Raw genomic sequence first — 19,995 nt, 5'->3', positions numbered from 1 at the left:
TGTAAAGACAAAAAAACAGGATTCATATAAATTTCAACTTTCTAATTTTGTATTAATATCAATCAACGAACCTGGGCGGCGCTTATGAAAAAAAGTTGGCTAGATCGAAGTCCTTCCAAGCCAGGAAGACTTCGATCCTTTCCGTTGGTTAATGAATGCCAAGTTTTATGAGATATTTGCAAGGCCCCTATATCAGCAACATTTTCATTTCTCGTTACATTCCAGTCAAACTAGAAAAAAAAAAAAACCAAATTTTTTTTCTCTATTTTTATTTATGCGATTGCTAGCTAATGCAAAAGTACATAAATATTAATATATTATATATATATATATATGTATATATTTATTAAATATTAAGAATAATTAATAATATTTTTTATTATAAATAAAAATAATAAGTGTATATATATATATATATATATATATATATATATATATTAACTTTTTACATTTTAAAAAATTGTTCATACAATTTTTATTATTTATTATTTATTATTTATTTATTTTAACATAATCTATTGAATTGTATTACTAAAAATAAAAAAGATTGGACAAATTTTAAATGTAACATGTGATCCATATAATATTATATTCATATTGGAAAAAAAATTCTAGTGCCTATATTCAGTTTCCTATTTTACATAAAACAAAGAAAACTGTAAAATATCGATACCTGAACGGCAACATCGTTTCCATAAAACTGAACTTTCCGCCAAAAACTTCTTGCATAAAGCTTAGCAACACACTCGATTCTAGCCTCGAGTCGTTTCCAAGATTCTGTGGTGATCCATAACCATTGATCGACGTTTAGATCAGGATCGAGAGGCAAGCGACGACGATGGAGATCGAAGGCATGAAGTATTTCATGGGCGACTACTGATCCAAGAGTTGCGTGAACAGCATAAGCTGGACCACCATCCCAAGACCATGCCCAGGAAGTCATCATGGCCAAAGGTATTCCTTGAATAAACAAAAATAAAATCGACATTTTATAATAGATCCTTCTTTTTTTTTTTTCTTTTTTGTTTTTTAAATAGATTAATATAACGATAATAGTGATAAAAATTTTTAATATTTTATATCTAAATAAGTAAAAATATGAATATTTTTTATCGAACATTTATTAGCCAATGAAATATTATACCATTGAATTAAAATTTAGATAACATAATTATTTGAATGGATCTATCGTCGTGTTTATTTAGATATAAAATAAAATATTTGATTAAACACATGAAGAAAATTGAATTTTTTTTTTTTTTAATAAATTCTTTCTTTTGCAGTATTTAATTCTTTGAACGACTTACCAATCGTATTCGTTGACGATTCGTAATAAGCATTCACTGTATAAGGATGACGGCGTCTGTGAAAATTTTACATAATTTACATATTTTTATTTTCGACATCTAATTTATATCTAAATATAGAATATAAAAAAAAAGAATCTCTCTTAAAATATTAATATATTATAAATATATATATATAGTGTGAAGTATCTATTATATTAATTATATTCAGAGCTTAGATTTAGTTCTGACAGATTTAGTTTCAGCATACAAATTAAACCTCGATTAACAATAGAACATAGAGATACATATATATATATATATATATAAATTAATTATTAATAAATAAAAATTGTCTTACTTTTCAGTGACATTTCTTCGTAAAACTTTATCGTCAACGGTACGAATTTGTTTGAATCTTCGTAGTACCGTAAAGAAAAAGTTGTCAGGATCGATCACAACCTGAAGTAAGAGAGAGAGAGAGAGAGAGAGAGAGAGAGAGAGAGAGAGAAAAAGGAAAAAAGAAAAAGTAATTAAATGCCATTCGAACGTGAAATAAAAAGGATCATTTAAAAATAACATGATCCTTACCTCGGCCATATCATGAGCCAATAATGTGTCGTTGTTAAAACCAGGCCACACGTGAAATCTTCCTTGCAACGTTCTAAGTTTAAGTAATGCCTGCGTTCTCGTTTCTTCATCGAGCCAAGATTTTACTAAAATTCGTTCTGCGACAGTTTCCTTAACTCTTTCGAATAATCCACCAACCTATCGAATCCATGAAATAAAATTTATTAACATTCTGATTAATTTATAACGATTAAGAGATAAGGACAATCACAATTTTAAGCTTTTCAAAAATTCAAGTGATAATATTTTTTATGTACTTCTATTTTTTTTTTCTTTCTTTTTTTTTTTTTTTTATTATTAGAATTAGAAATTATTTGGAACAAAAGTTATAATTTAAGTGGAGTTAAGATTTAAAGAAGAAAGAAAACAAGAAAAAAATTTAGAGGAAAAAGAAAAGTTATAACTAAAGTAAAGTTAAAATCTAATTAAATATTAGAAGTTAATGAGTTTAATTTGAATTATTTTAAATAATTCATTCATTTTTACTTGAAATAAATTATATCGTTTAATAAATAATCAGAGATAAGATTTTTAAAATATTTTTATATATGAATTAAATCAAAGATAATGAGAGATGCATTAAGATTAGATCTAAAATTATTAAAATTAAGAAAAGATAATTTAAAACTATAATAATTAAATTAGCCTAATATATATATATATATATATATATATATATATATATATATATATATATTATATATATATATTCTATATTATATATTATATATAAATATTCTAATGCATCAAACAGTCATTTTAAAGGATTACATTCGAGTTTAATATAATCAAGTTTATATTCGACAGAAATAGCACTTGAAATTCTCCATTAGTTTTAATTAAGATTGAGAGGAGAATGAAAATATAATAGAAATCGAATAAACGATCTTACTCTATTCCCTAAGGTCTCCAAATATTCTGTACTGTATTGCTGAACATATAAAGCACCAACGAATTCTCCAAAAATATTCTTCGTCAATTTATAACAGGAATTGTCCCAATCCTTACTGGCAGTCACGTTTACGATATCGTGCAATGTATCAGCAGCGTAAAGCAGCAGCAATCCATTATATATAATCCTTTGAAATAAAAATGAAATATAAATCAAATGTAATAGTAATTAAAAATATTAAATATTATAAAATCAATATTTTCACTATGAAAGATATCAAGAAATAATTAATCAAATAATTATAAACAAATTGACATCACATTTTTTGTTTTCTTCTTTTTTCTTTTTTTTTTTTTTTTCTTTTTATTTTAAATTGCAACAATGTTTTTCTATCAAAAAATGATATATCAACTTGTAACTTGAAATAAATTGACTCATCTTATAGAATTTAAAATTCAATATATTAAAATCTTATTATTAAAATATTAAAGATTTTTTTTTTCTAAATCAATGTAATTATAATAACAATAATTACTATTATTTTTTTTTGTTTTATACAAGTATTTATCATTAAATGTGACTAATAATTAAAAAAAAAAAGAAAAAAAAAAAAAAGAAAAAAACAAATCGCACGATGAATAATATAATTTAATATAATTTTTGAAATAATTATAAACAATTATAACCATTATAAAAATATATATACAATTTTTCATTAATAAAATTATTTTATTTTTACTGTTATCGACAAATATTTGCAGCTATGATTTTGCAAACTATATTTGCAATTAAATTTTGCAAATATAAAAGTAAAAGAGAGTTTATAACAGCAAGATCATGATCAATAATTTGAGAAGAGAATAAGCCCTGTGCATCTATAATCTTCATTAGGCATTAGAGGCGTGTAACATTGTCAGTGACGATATTTCATCGAAAGGGGATAATAACTTCGACGTCGCAGTAGTGCACAGCTGGTTAGGAAAGCGCGAATGAATTAGTACCATCGATTTTTCCCTTTACTGCGGCATAATTCTTGCGAATGCATATAACGTGTTTGTAGAAGAAAGTTAGTCACGTGATACGTTTGATCTCGATAGACCGATGTGTCTTGTACAGATTGAAAAAAAGAAAAAAGAAAAAGACATTTTAATTCATTAATCATACTTAGATTTTAATTAATTTTTTTCATTCAAATTTATGTATATATATATATATATATATATATATATATATATATATATATATTTATATATTTATAATAAAGTAACATTATTAATTATTTTATTTTTTAAAAGAATTACAAACAAAGTTTCAATATGTTTTTTATGTATGGTATATATTATACATTAATTAATTCTTTCAGGCAAATGGAAAGTTAGATTAATTAATTAATATATTAATTAATCAATTATTAATATTAACATTTATCTATCTATTATCTATCTATCTAATAACAAATAAGAAATTATATTATTCTTTATATTATTATTATATATATTAAAATAAATAAAATTATATATAAAATAACATTAAATTAACTATGTATAGATATATATATCTATATAATTTTAGAAAATTTGAGAAAATTTGAGACAAAAGAAAGAGAAAGAGAGAGAGAGGGAGGGAGAGAGAAAGAGAGAGAGAGAAGGAAAATGAGACAGAGAGAGTCAGAATGTGGCATTTTGCAACAATGTTGACCTTGTTAGCATATACATACACTTTGTGGAATGCATACTCGAGTGATTATCGTATAAGCAGTTACGTTTGGCTCGCGTTCCTAAATGTCGACACTATGTGTATTGTATATATCTCTCTGACCGTGGAAAATGATCCTGCATTATTAGAAGACAGCACTATTGTTTCTAATCAAATGTATTTACTAATATTTAATACATATTTGTTAACTCGTGTATCAAAAATTTTATTTCTTCGATTATCTCTTATTTTATCTTGTTTATATATTTATTAATTTTCAATTATTTTATCGAATTGATCGCAAAGTTTCGTTTATTTAAAATAAAAATTTATATAAAATTAAATATTCATCATTGTTAATTGATATATAAAAATGATCGAATTTTTATTAAAAAAAAATAAATAAAAAATAAAAAAGGAATGTTTGAATAAAATCACAAAAAAATTAATGTATTATGATTAATAAATATGATATTTTATAAAGACAATCATTTAAGCATAACTTTTCTAAATTCTAATATCAATAACATTGACGAAATCATTCTGATAAATAAAAAAGTTATATATAATATAAAATCGATAAATTTTTTATATTATAATTTTAGATATATTTTTTTTTTTGAATGATTTAAAAATTCACGAATATACAAATTACGTAAATATTAATCGTTTATTTATAACAAAACAATTAAATATATCAATATATTGATAATTTTATAAACGTAAAATAGATCGCGTACATTGCTTTTTATTTATTTATTTACTTATTTATTTATTTATTTATTTATTTATTTCTTTATATTTATTTTTATTTATTAAAAAATGTGGAATATTTATTTTGTCAAATTTTTCTTTACGTTAACGTCTTTTCTTTTTTCACTCAATACGAGTTTCAAAGAATTTCCAGATACCGATCAAAAGAAGAAGGCATTGGCACGCGTCGACGATTATTTTCGCTTCGGTTCGCTTTCGGCCAAAGCTTTCGATAGCTCCTTGAGTTATTTCGTGAGAAAGAACGAAATTTCCAGTAGAATTTTTATTCAACGCTTTGATCGAGAGAACGTAATCTGCTTTTTAAGACATAATCGTGAAAGACGTTTTCTCTACTTTTTTTTTTTTCCTTTCTCTTTTCTTTTCTCTTTAAAAAATTTTCTTTTCTTCAACATTTCCAATCATAAATCTTTAATATTCTCTAAACTATTCTATGGAAAAAATTCGAGGAAATTAAACTTTTTCAAATTCTTTCATTGTTTCTTTTTTTTTTTTTTTTTTTTTTTTTTTTTTTTTTTTTTTAAATTTTGTACGATTTAATATAATGGATAGTATTTAGATATGTAATGGTAAATGTAATGAAAAACATTTGGAATTATTTCGATGAAGAAAATTTTCTATTATTTCAAATAGTATTTGAAATTTTAAATATTCTATTAAAATGTTAAAATAATTATTCTGATAAAATAAAAACTAATAATAATAATAATATAATTGTTCTGATCGAATAATTGTCAATACATTATAACTCAATAAACAATAATTATTAAATCATTAAATAATATCTGACCGATAAATTAGAACACTATTTGAAATTATATATATCATTTGACCTATATATAAAACCTTATAGATTTAAAAAAAATTTTTCTTAAATAATTCTCGATATATGATTGAAAATACAATAGTGATCGATTCGTTTGCAAATTTGTAAGAAATAGTCTTGAATGTCGATCACTGCATAATGAATACAAACAAATATCAATAATTCTATATATTTTTCCTAAACAATATAGATATATAGACATTCACAAGGATAAGAAAAAAATGCATTGCATGAGAACCTTTAATTATTTTCTTTTGAAATCTCTGAGACAATTTATGCAAATGGTACAAAAAGAAGGAGAGAAAAATTTGCAATCAATTATTCTTATTCTCTCTCTCTCCCTCACAATTTTTCTACTTTTCTACCAACGATATGTATTCAATAACGGCGCCACCTCTTATTCTCGTTTTTCTTTCTTTCTTTCTTTCTTTTTATTTACTTATTATTTTTCTTTTTTTTTTTTTTTCATGAAACGAGGCTAACGAAGGAGAATATCGTGCAATTAAATTAGTACCAATAAGCACAATTGCGATTAGTATATTGTCAATATTGTATAATGCATTTCATTTTGCATTTTTTCAATCGCATCGTTAAAGCAAATGTACATACAGTCAGATCGCAAACAATCGAATTACTAGAGGATTATTATACAGAATGTCCTTAATAATAAGGATTTTAATATCATTATTATTATTATTATTATTATTATTATTATTATTGTTATTATTATTATTATCGTCACAATGATTAACTCATAAATACGTATAATTGTGAAATTAAAATATAACAATGTTCAAAATAATTGTTAATCCATAACGTAACATGTATGCGTAATAATTTGGATCAATGTAATGTTTTCATGATCCTTTTATTCCATTAGTATTTTTTCTTTTATATTTAAAAATTTTGTAAAAGAAAAATCGATCGTTCGTCGGAAGAAAGTTTACAATTTAAATATTATAATCACAACGAGACATTATTTCAAAGTTGATGTATCTGATATGATTACTTTGATTTCTTTCTTATCGAAAAAAAAAGGAAAATAAGAAAAAGAAAAATTAAATAAAACATACACATTTCATTCAAAATATCATAAAATTATAAACGATCGTAAAACATCGGGGATCAAAACAAGATATTTTTTTTTTTTTGGTATCTTTGATCGATCGATTTGGTGGATAATTTAAACGAGAAAAAAGAAAAGAAAAAAGACGAAAAAAATCTTTATCAATCAATTTCTTTAGCAATAATACATTCTCTAGATTAATAAAAAGAAAAGTACGAGATCGATTATTCGACATTACGAAGCCTTGACAAACTTCTTCCCCATAGTTAATTAATCGTTTAACCGCAAAATTCCCCAGTGGCTTTCGCGCTACACTGATCTTGTCTTCCTGTCGCGAGCAGAAGGTAAATTAAACATCAGATGAAAGTGGAGACAATTTATCTTCCTATCGTATGAGATTAAAGAATTAATTACCATGCGTGGTGTAGTAAAATTCAACCAAGAGATAAAGATCACTATCTTATTTTATTTTTATCTAATAAAATTATGTTTATGTCAAACGTATTTTCTCATTAATAAAATTCATATTAATTCTCTTAAATGATCGCGTTTATTATGATTACAAAAGAAAGCTTAAATCATTAAAAGAAAAAAAAGAAGAAAAAAAAAAATGTTAATATTCAATATATTCTTCCAATTCTGTTCATCAAGAATTAAACGAAAATTTAAATTTTTCAAGAATAACTTTTCCATCAAATCTGATCCATTCGAAATAATAGAAAAAGATATAAAAGTATAATTTATTAAATAATTTCTATTCGATTAGAATGTAGATAAATCAAAAAAATAAATTATTTTTATCTTCCATACTTTTAATGAAACAGAAAATGTAATTATATTTGTAAATAAAAAAAAAAAAATAAATTAATTAATTCCTTCTAATAAATCTATTATACATGCACACACACACACACACACACACACACACATATATATATATATATATTTATATATAGTGAACATGGATATACGATTAATCTCACTTCGGTGATTCGAATTTAATATCGAATGCATTAAAGAATTTAATGTTGCGGAAGAATAAAAGAAAATTCAATTCGTCTGAATAGTTGAAAAAAGATTTTGCAAGAAGGTTCGGACGTGCTTCTTGTACGATTCACACCATAAATTAGCTTTCAACGTGGCATGGATTGTACAAAAGCATCGTAAGGGAAACGGTAATCCGGAGAAATCCCGATATATTAGTGATTTCTCGAGAAAATCCATTCAGGCGTTTCTTTATCGAACGAACCATTCGTTTCGTTTCGTTTCTTTGAAAGTTGTTGAAATCAATTTTCTTCGTATCTTATCTTCTTTTTCTTTTTTTTTTTTTTCCATTAAAATAGAAATATTTAAGAAAAGAAATTTAATGATATATATATATATATATATATATATATATATATATGCAATATAATTATAATTGATAGTAGATCTGTAATCTATAATAATTTATATTAACATGATTTTTCTTTTTTTAAATGACGATATAATAAAATTTCTTTGTTTATTATTATGATAAAATAATTATTGTTTAAATTAGAAAATAGAAGAAAGTAAGTATAATGATATAATAATAATTATGTATTATTATACTATAAATATATTACTATCATTATTTTATTATATTATATATATATATATATATATAAAATCCATGTATAACTGTTAGTTTTTAAAAATATTTAATTGTATAATTAAAAATTGTTTTGAATTTGTACAAATGGGACACCCTGTATACTTACGACTTCGATCCAAGAAAACTTGGTCGTTTTATAGTCTGCCTTTAAAACGGAAATAAAGATACGAGTTATAGTTGCACAATTATGAACTACTCCATATACATACGTATATGTATGTACATATATACTTACATATTACGTATGTATATACATTTAGAACTCAGTATATGAAACTTCACGAAACTTTGGCGATCAAAACGATCATGGAACGAATAATAATTTAACGTATTACTCTCATCGGCTAGGATAGATTATACGAAAAGTTTTTTGATTGTATGCTAAGTGAGAATTTTCGTCATGCATTATCAAGGACGTTCAATTTTAGTTGTTATTATTTCTCATTATCACGCTATATAGAATACGTTGTTTTGCATAATTCCTAACGAGGATCGATCCAGCATCATCCAGAATATTTTCCAGAATATTTTCGATAATTCATGATATCATATTAATTAATCGTTATCTAATCAATTAAAAATATTAATAATAAAATAATGAACACTTAATCATTTTTCTCAATCAATCAAAAAAATTTCTTCATAAATCTATTCCTTTATTTTGTTCTTGCTGTTATAAAAATATCTTTTTAATCGTAATCAAAAATTAAATTATATAAATTATCTTTGTAAATAAAATATAATGATATATGAGAATGAACAATGTGATATATATATATAGATATTTATTATGTTAGTAAAACGTTACGTAAACTTTTCGAAGATTAAATAATAATTGAAGTATTCTTATTATCGTTATCGTAAATTGTAAATTGTATATTTATATATGTATACTAAATAATAATAATAATATATAAATATATATATATATATATTCGTTCCTCAAATTAATTCAAATATATATATATATATATATATATATATATATATATATATATATATATATATATATTGATTTTATATTTATTACTTAAAAAAGAAAGTCTGATTTAAAATTAATAAATTAATTTTTAATTATATATATATATATATATATATATATATATATATATATATATATATATATATATATGCTCACCGTCTCGAAAATCTGTTGAGTAATTTTCCAAGGCTACGAAAATAACGGGGAGCAGTGACGTAAACGTAGATCATTTGATCGTCCGTGTTAAATCGTCGATCACGATCCAGCGTTTTATTGCGATTGAATAAATCGGCAGTGGCAGCGCCTAACGTGGCATTCAATAGCGTCCCCCACCTTATCTAACCGAGGATCGGCAAATCATATCAAATTTATCGTTTTTATTGTAAAATTATATCAATCCTATAGTATATAAACGTGTGCGTTAAAAAAGAGTTCGTGTAATAAAAATAAATCGCGTTAAAATAAATCGTATTAAAATAAATTACATCCAAAATAAATCATATGAAATTGTACAAGTCGGATTTCAATAAGTTTAAAAGTGTATGTGCTAAAAAAAAAAAAAAAAAAAAAAAAAAAAAAAAAAAAAGTAAAAAAAAGATAATTAAAAAAGAAAAATTAATAAATAAATAAAAGTAAAAAAATACTCTATACTCACATAACCAAAGCTTTCCTGAAGATAAGTCATATTGAAAGGAACGTAAACTCTTTGATCGACATCCACCCAATTGTATAAATCCTTGTGCTTCGGATAAATCTAAATTAAAATTGAAAGAATGTCAAATAAAGATTAATAAGATTTTCATATATTGCTAAATACATTAATAAAAAAAAAAAATATATATATATATATACATATAAGAATTTATATATCATTAAATATATTATCTATTTAATATATAACTATTATATACCTATATCCTCTCTTATTAAATATATATATTATTTTATTCTGAAATAAATTTATGAACTTGTATAAATTATATTAAATGCATATACATATAGTAAACATAAGTAAACATTTTATTTATATTCAATGTATGCAATCGCGTATTGTAAAAAAAGGAATAATAAACAATAATTAAAATTGTAAAATTCGAAATAATCACCCAGTATATTGATACTAACCTTACTGAGTGACAAGCAAAATTGCAACAACAAATCCTTCTCAGACGAACGTTCTTTGGGACTCATCGTCTTTGGCAGCATTCCTTCGACGATCTTCTGAAGTCTGCGAGATCTTCGTTCCTCCCTCTTGCTCTGTGAAGCAAAAATGATGACTTTCTTAGTAGATCTCACGGGAATAAAAAGAGAGAGAGAGAGAGAGAGAGAGAGAGAGAGAGAGAGGGTGGGATTCCTAGTGAAGAAAATCTTGAAAATCTCTTTTCAAATCCCAAATGGTGATCGAAAGTTCAGGATAACTCTTGCTCGATGGTTAACTTCTCTAAAGTATGTCGAAAATCGATATATTTGTTCAATATACACACGCGCGAATACACACACACACACACACACACACACACACACAGAGCAATTTAAAAAAATAGTTATCGAGCAAACTGAACAAGTTTTATTTATCCTTTTTCTTTTAAATACATCTTCTTAAAATTGTTCATTTAAATAATTATAGAAACAATAGTACTTGTAAGTTCGACATATACATTGAGCCAAAAAAAAAAAAAAAAACAAGAGAAAGAAATATCGAAACCTCTAAACAAATGTTTTTCCTTCTCTTTTTTTTTTTCTTTTAAATATATTATTAATTATAAAATTATTGAAAATTATTATAATTGTTAATTTAAATAATTATAGAAACAAAATTGTATCCCTATACGATATATCCCTATGTGATACGTCGTAGAAATAATTATTGAATGAATTGAATGAAAAATTCCCTTTTTTTAAAATGAAATTCATTAAGATTATTAATTTCAATGATAATAATTAAACGAAATATATATATTTATATTTATATATATATATATATATATATATATATATATATATATATATATGCATATCTAAATATACAGTGAAATTAAATAATAGAGAAAGTTGTTACGTTTACGATCAGCTTTATCAAATCGTTCCTTTTTTTAATTAAAAATAATTATTACGCAAATAAGAAACCAACGTCTCTCATATTTACGAAGTACTTACTAAACCGACGTTTATATGAAGACTGAGGACTTCCCGACACGAACGACGCATATACGTTCTCTCTTTAGAAAATAAACAAACCGAATAGAGGCCGAGCGAAAACATAAACAAAAAAAGGAGCGAAGCTAACGATGTAAATAGTATCGTTATGTTCTTTCTTTTCTTTTTCTTTTTTTTTTTTTTCATTTTCTCTCTCTCTCTCTCTCTCTCTCTCTCTCTTAAGATAAATAAACATAATTAAATTTTAACTACATAATATATACTTTCTTGTGTCGAAAATGCGTAGCAAAATAATATATAAATTATTATTATTATTATTATTATTATTATTATTATTATTATTATTATTATTATTATTATTATTATTATTATTTCAAATAATATCGTTAAATTCCGTTAATAAAAGTGCGAACATAATTAAATAATAACGATGTACTCTATTTAATAAAGTAATAATATAATTTTTATTATATGAATCATTGTAATTAAGAAATATTTTCCTAATGATAAATAATAAAAAAAAAGTAGTTTTATATATATATATATATATATATATATCTATATAATTCTATAAAGGAAAGGAACTGTATCTTTATTTCTTCCTTTTCCATTTTCTTTTCTTGATCCTTTCGAAAAATAACTTTAACTTAATGTCGAACGATCGTAAAACGTTTACGGATGGTTCGGATAATTGAACCAATCGAACGAATTTCTATGAAGTTCACGAACGTCTTAGAACTCTAAAGGCTTTCATAAAATCAAACTAATCGTGAAATCAGTTGAATTCGAATTTTTCGCTTAGATGATTCCCTTTAAGAAAAGATATTCTACGATCGATTATCGTCATACGAACGTTTAGAAAGGCTTTTAACATTTCACGAGATTTTAATACATATCTCGTTTTCTTATTTATATATTTTTACAAATCTCATTCGATCGAGATCACTTTTATTTCTTTTTAATGTCATCTCGTCGTCTGCATATTGTTAGCATGAGAAAAATACTTCACATTTCAACGGATTAAAATCACATCTTATTTTATTTTCTTTAAATCGTTATAGGTCTTTCATCGATCATTCGATCATTCGATCGAGATTCCTTCGAACTCTTCTTCAAAATTGTCTATCGAATCTTTCGTACCTATCCCTAAGTCTCTTTTCTTTGGTAAATAAAGCAAATCGTTGGGGTAGCTTTCTTTCTTTCTCTCTCTCTCTCTCTCTCTCTCTCTCTCTCTATCTATCTATCTCTCTCTCTTCTTTTCCCTTTTTCTCTTTCTCTTCATTCTGAAGTGCCATCGAGCTTCGAATGGTATGGTAACTAAAGCAATATCCGCTAGTTCGTGGTTTATTCGAGACGAACAAGAGGAGTACGCGAGGAATAGGACAAAAATAAAGGAGATAAAGATAGAATGAGATAGGAAGTAAATTTGTCGCTGACGAACGAATATTGAGTGGAGTAAGAAAAGAAAGAAAAGAAAAAAAAAAAAAAAAAAAGAAAAAAAAAAAAAGGAAAAAATGGGAAAGAAAGGGGGGAAAAAAAGGAAAAAGAAAAAAAAGTTAAATATGAGAGAAGGAAGCGTAGTCGAAGAAATCATTTAGAAATGATTCTCCAAGACAATCAAAATCGTTTGCAATTGCTATCGTAGATTTTCTCAGAACGGGAATGATAAGAAAGAAATTTTATTTCATTGAAATGGAGAAAATCCATTGGGACGAATAATAACGAAGCTATATATATATATATATATATATATATATATATATATATATATATATATATATATATATACAAATACATGCATATAAATGAGAAATATGAAAAAAATAAAATCTTTTGTAGTTAGTATGATAATTTTTCTCATTTATATATAAATTAATTTTACATCGTATAAATTTAGATTTTATAAATGTGAAGATTTAAAATAAATGAAATCAAAATAATTTTCTTTAAGAGAGTTCATGTTTATTTATTTTTTATTTAGTTATTCAAATGTCGACTTTCTTTGTTTTTTTTTTCTTTTTTTTAAATTATTTTATTTATACATTTTATTCGAAACTAAGGATTATAATTTAATTTAATTTTTTTTTTTTTTTTTTTTTTCTTTTTTTTTAGTATCGAGAAAATAACATATCTTAAAAATATATTTAAACGTGTATTTATAGAAATATATTGAAAAAGTATTTTTTTATGTATATATATTTTATCTCCAAATAAAATCTCCAAATATATGTATTACAAAATGTTATAAAATAATATTATTGTTGTTTAAATAAAAGATAATATGATATATTTAACGTAGAAATAAAACTGATATTTCGAAAAGAAAACAAAAAAAAAAAAATAAACAAATAAAAAAATCGTACGACCACTTCCGATCGAAATCAGAATGGAAAAAGAGAGAGAAAGAGAGAGAGAGAGAGAGAGAGAGAGAGAGAGAGAGAAAAGAATTGGAAGACTCGAATGTCAAAGAATGGAGAGCATGCAAGAAGTAAACGCGATCGTAAAATACTTTTTACGATTAAGTCGCGCGTATCTCGGCGGGAAAGGTGTTATTTCAACGACGAATAAAATGCCTCCCTCGGCGGTACTGCGAGAATCACCGAGAGGAATAATACTGACCTCTTCTGAATAAAAAGAATCGAAAGAGAAATAGAAAGAGAAGGGAGAAAGGATTTCAGCGTTATCCTTCGAATCAATTCGATTCTCTCTTCGAAACGTTTCTTCCTACGAATAAATCATTCTAGAAAATGTTGAAACAGTTATTTCAAAACTATTTTTGAAAGGTCACATTGAAAATATATTATTACGCATGTATACATTTTATTTTTAATCCTTCTATGATTAAAATTTATTATTATTACTATTAATGGTTATTATTTATTTTTAAAAACTAATATTTATATAACAATAATAAAAATAATAATAATAATAATAATAATAACAATAATAATATTCTCCTTTATTTTCGAACGAAATAACAAATATTTATAACGAATAGTTATAAATATTTATAGTAAGTTAAAGAAAAAGTACTTTTCTTTTCTTTTTTTTTTTTTTTTTATTTTAATCAATAATTACACTTTTCTTTATTTACCGAATGAAGAAAAAAAAAAAAAATATTTGTACATGTTATTAATTAAATTAGAAATAAAGTCTTACTTTTATACGAGCGATATATTCTTCGTTCATTTTTCAAATAAAAAAAAAAAAAAAAAAAAGAAGAAAAAAGAAAAAAAAGAAAAAATATTAATAACGAGTATATAAAGATAAAAACGAAGTATCACAGTCGGAAATAAAGTCTTTTTATCTATTTTACGTTTCTTTTATATATATATATATATATATATATGAATGTCTAACCCGTACATAAAGAATACTATTATAAACGAAGAAAAAGAAAGACGGAAAAGGATAGAAAAAGAAATGGAAAGAGACGGAGAACGTCGATTACATTCCAGTTATAGTCCTTTAAGCGAAACGAAACGTATCTTGAGGCTTAACCAAAATGCTACCGAGCATGCAAACGAGTTAAGCAGAGAAATCAATTCGATTTGTTCTTAACGCTCTACTACATTTTCTATCTTTATCTCTCTCTCTCTCTCTCTCTCTCTCTCTCTCTCTCTCTCTCTCTCGTTCTCTCTAATCTATCTATCTCCTTGTCGACGCTTCCTTTCCTATCGCCTTTTGATGTCGGAATAGAGCTAGAGTCTCGGTTAATTAAACTCTTCAGATAAAATAAGTCCTTTCCAATTTCTCATTAGATTTATATACGGTGTGTTAAAGAAAAGAAAAAAAAAATTTACGAAATGATATATTTGAAATAATATTAAATAAAAAAAATTCTTTATGAAGATCAGATCTATAAAAATATCGATTATTAGTTCGATTATAAATTTTAATAAATATTTGTAATTCTTAAAACTGTATAAAATCAACATTTTCATTTAAATCGTGATTTGTCATTTATAAATAATACTGAAACTTGTAAGATCTGTTCAATTTGTAAATCTATATCCTTAGATTTGTAGTTTTATTAAAATGTAAAAAAAAGTAAATTCTCAAGAAATATTTAAATTATATAAAAAGTCTATAAATAATGTAACGTTAAAATAAATTTTTTATCTAATGATATCGTTCCTTTTTATTATTTGAAAATATTTTTATTTCATTAATTACGAACATTGATTTATATTATTATTATTATTTTTCAAAGCGTTACACTCTAATGGATTAATGAAATGACAACCATTTCTTTCGATCAATTTTCTTTTTACAATTTTTTTACTTCTTTACTTCGATTGGTAATCGCGAAATTCGATTGCACACTATTTTTGCACACAATGTATATAGTTTCTACCACCGTTCGTTTAGTAAATTACATCGATTGATTTATAGTCTAATCCTATGGTCTCCTTCTAATCCTTAGATTGGACAAATTTGTAGCTATACTTCCGATCGATTTTTACAATTTTTATTAAGAGACACTTCGACGTTTTTGTGTAATCTAATTCTTTATATATAAAAAAAAAAAAAAAAGAAAAAAAGAAAGAAAGAAAAAAGAGAAAGATAAATTTATTATTCATGAAATATATATACAGAATTTTATTAGAAATTATTAATTCATTATTTATAAAGAATTTATCATTAAAAAGAAACCATATGATGATATTAAACAAAATCATGTACTTTCAGAAATGGATAACCTCATTTTTCAATATTATTATAAATAATCATATCATTTTAATCATATTAATTTCAAATATTAAGCTTACATACAGTTTCAAGTATATAATAATGAAAATAACTTTGAATCATATTCTCCATCATGCAACAGAATTCATGATTATGAATGTTATAAGTAAACTAACATCGGGTAAAAGAGAGAGAGAGAAAGAGAGAGAGAGAGAGAGAGAGAGAGAGAGAGAGAGAAAGAGAGAGAGAGAGAGAGAGAGAGAGACTCTTTGTTACGAACGTCGTTTCCAACGACGTCGATATAACGTTTTTGTCGAGGTAAGCATTATTATTTTGAGATGTCACCGAGTTGGTGGTTAATTAATGTCAGTAAGAAACGATCTTGACGAATCACTAGCCCTGTACTATCGTTTCCGTTGGAAATTAATTGCTTCGAAAAACGAGGAAAGAAAGACATTACTATATAGAAGACAGTGACAAGCAATTTATATGAATATGACGTACAATTTTTTTTTCCTTTCTCTATAAAATTTTTCTTAGGATCTTCTAATTATCACATTTTGTAAAAAAAAAAAAAAAAAAATAAATAAATAAATAAATAAATAAAAATAAAAAAAAATAAAAAAAAAAAAAAATGATTAAAATTCGTTTAATTTTTCAATGACTTTTATCGGAACAAAAATTAATTTTGTTTCATTTAATTTAAATATCGTTTAAATTTCATCCCGTTACGTCTAAATGTCTAAAAGTTTACGATTAAAGCATATTATATATATATATATATAAAAAAAGAAAAAAAAAAAAAGCAATTTAATAAATTACACAATTTTTAATGTCAAATATTTTTTTTTTAACATTCACGTGAATTTGTATTTGGTATTTGTTAAGATCCATCAAAACAAAAAGAAAAAATTGAATATAAAAAATTCAATTATATTATAATGTCACATATAATATAAATCATGCATTAAGATCTTTACCTTTAATAAAATAATTATAATCATCTATATAATACAAAATATATGTATGTATGTATAAATGTATATATATATACGTTACATTACATATATATATATATATATATACATACGCCCATTGAATTTCCTATTTATTCTCCCTGTGGGTAAAATCGATTATAAATTATTGAAAATAATCGTGTGGTTATACAAGACAAAAAAAAAGAAGATTTTATACAAGCTTACTCGTACGTCAAAAATCATTTCGCGTACACAAAAGGAAAGCACACATGAGTTCGCTCGATGAGAGAATCGCTTTTTTCATTAAAGCTTTTAACTGACTCTATATATATATATATATATATATGTATAGTATATATATGTATATATGCTTTTCTTTATCATTGTGTAGAATCTCGTCGAGACAATTTTTCGATTCAAAGTTTCCTCTTTCATTTGATTTTTTTTTTTTTTTATATATATATACCGGCTGTCCTATTTAATATACTTTCAACATAACAAAAAAATCATTCAAATGAGAATAACACGAGCCTTTATATCATTGATTTTAGAATTTGATCGATCAACACTTTCTGAAAAAAAAATGAAAAAAGGAAAAAGAAAAAGAAAAAAACCTTTTTATTTTATTGATTTCAAAATTTATTCACTGAATGTTATAAATATTTTCTAAGAAAAAAGTTCAAGCTATTAATAAAATTCTTTTTCTATTGTCAATAATTTTAGGAAAATAATTAAATAGGAATATAAAAATATGACACTTGATATATCGTATACTTTTAATATATTATCAATTTTAATTAATATATTATCATTTTAATATATTATCAATAATTTTCGTGGAAGTATAAAAGTAATATAGTTTGTAGATTTTCAAAAGTTGTTTTGCGAGGAGATACGTAAATCGAGTGTAAGCGTATCCGTTTGTACGAATCTACTTCCGAATTGAAAAAGAAAAATACTCTCAGTTCAGAATTTCGGGCATGTCCCTCTTTCTCTCTCTCTCTCTCTCTCTCTCTCTCTCTCTCTCTTCCTCCCTCTCTCGCTGTTATCTACGGATTTTCAAATCGTTTGAACGTTTTCATTGGATATTCCAAGTAATTTCGATAGAAAACTATGTTCACCGGAAATCAAGAAAACTATTGGAATTTAGCTCTGAATGAATATGTGCTTTTATCGTAGATAGAAGGACTACTTCTTTTATATATATACATATATATATATACGTATGAATGTATATATATATATATATTGATAATCATTGATTTAAGAGATTGAAATTTTGCAAATATTTTAAAAGAAAGCTTCATATCTAGGGAATAAATAATAATCGATAGAATATATATGTAGCTAAAAATATTCGATGCATTGAATGTATTTGATGATTTATATTCAATCTAACATACATTCATATATCATATTCATAAATACATAGATTCCTATATATACATATATATATATATATATGTTTGAGAGTTGAGAAATGATTTAAAGCAGGTTAGCATATCTACCAATCGGAAGCTCGATAAATTGACAAAGCAAACACTGAACTTAAATCGTGCCACCGTCGGCATATTCCTAAGTTGACCTAGAAAATATCAAGCAATTAACGAACTAATTAACTAACTAACCGTACTATAAATAGGGAAGCAGCGTGATACACATAACGATAGTTCAAGCTAAAGGGATAGAAAACCGGCACGCTTTGCACGAAATGTGTTACGTGATGGTTTTTCAATAAAATTCTTTATTTACCAAATATTTGAAACATCTTGTTATTTAATTTTTCCAAATATTACAAATAATTGAAAAATTAACAATTATAAAAGTATTCTTATCACGTAATGTTACAAGCTCTTTAAACGTTTATAGATAATATCTGATTAATAATTAATAATTAAAAAAAAAAAAAGAAAAAAATAATACAAATTTTAAATAATAATAATAATAATAATAATAATAATAATATATACGGTATTTAAAAATTTTATGAAAATAATATATTAAGGTATGTCAAAGTTTTTATACGATTATTATTATATTTTTTTGTTTAAAAATATTTTTTCATACGTCTCTCTCTTTCTCTCTCTCTTTATCTCTTTTTTCACGTGGAAAATTCTTATCTTTTCTATTATAAATATTGTCAAGAATATAAAGTAAGTGAAAGATAAGAAAGTAAATGGATTTTGTATTATAAAAATGGCTGTGCATGCATAAACAATGTTACGTCTACTTTTAAACATAAAATGAACGAGGAGAAAAATGAAAGAAGAAAAGAAAAGAAAAGAAATAAATGATCTAAGAAATAAAAAGAAGGAGCACGTAAGGATAAAAACATTGGCCTGTTCTATGTTGAACTTGGGATTTCTGAGCATGAGAATGAGAAAA

At 24.2% G+C, this 19,995-nt stretch overlaps 1 protein-coding gene across 4 annotated transcripts in view; it reads right to left on the bottom strand.

Annotated features, from left to right (window-relative positions):
- Positions 1-19,995, bottom strand: part of LOC124952832 (neprilysin) — a 94,099-nt gene that overhangs the window by 2,189 nt on the left and 71,915 nt on the right. For all 4 annotated transcript variants that reach the window (XM_047503310.1, XM_047503309.1, XM_047503311.1 and 1 more), the window contains 9 exons: positions 10,910-11,041; positions 10,440-10,538; positions 9,941-10,122; positions 2,809-2,995; positions 1,878-2,054; positions 1,648-1,748; positions 1,308-1,363; positions 674-960; positions 72-230 (listed from right to left, as the gene is read on the bottom strand). In XM_047503310.1, the coding sequence (XP_047359266.1) occupies positions 72-230; positions 674-960; positions 1,308-1,363; positions 1,648-1,748; positions 1,878-2,054; positions 2,809-2,995; positions 9,941-10,122; positions 10,440-10,538; positions 10,910-11,041 (1,380 nt within the window). The remainder of the gene's footprint in view (positions 1-71; positions 231-673; positions 961-1,307; positions 1,364-1,647; positions 1,749-1,877; positions 2,055-2,808; positions 2,996-9,940; positions 10,123-10,439; positions 10,539-10,909; positions 11,042-19,995) is intronic.

Source organism: Vespa velutina, chromosome 11 (assembly GCF_912470025.1).
Source record: "Vespa velutina chromosome 11, iVesVel2.1, whole genome shotgun sequence".
In the NCBI taxonomy this organism is placed as follows: domain Eukaryota; kingdom Metazoa; phylum Arthropoda; class Insecta; order Hymenoptera; family Vespidae; genus Vespa; species Vespa velutina.
The sequence above is the reverse complement of the archived record's forward strand: the minus strand, read 5'-3'. Positions and strand labels throughout refer to the sequence as shown.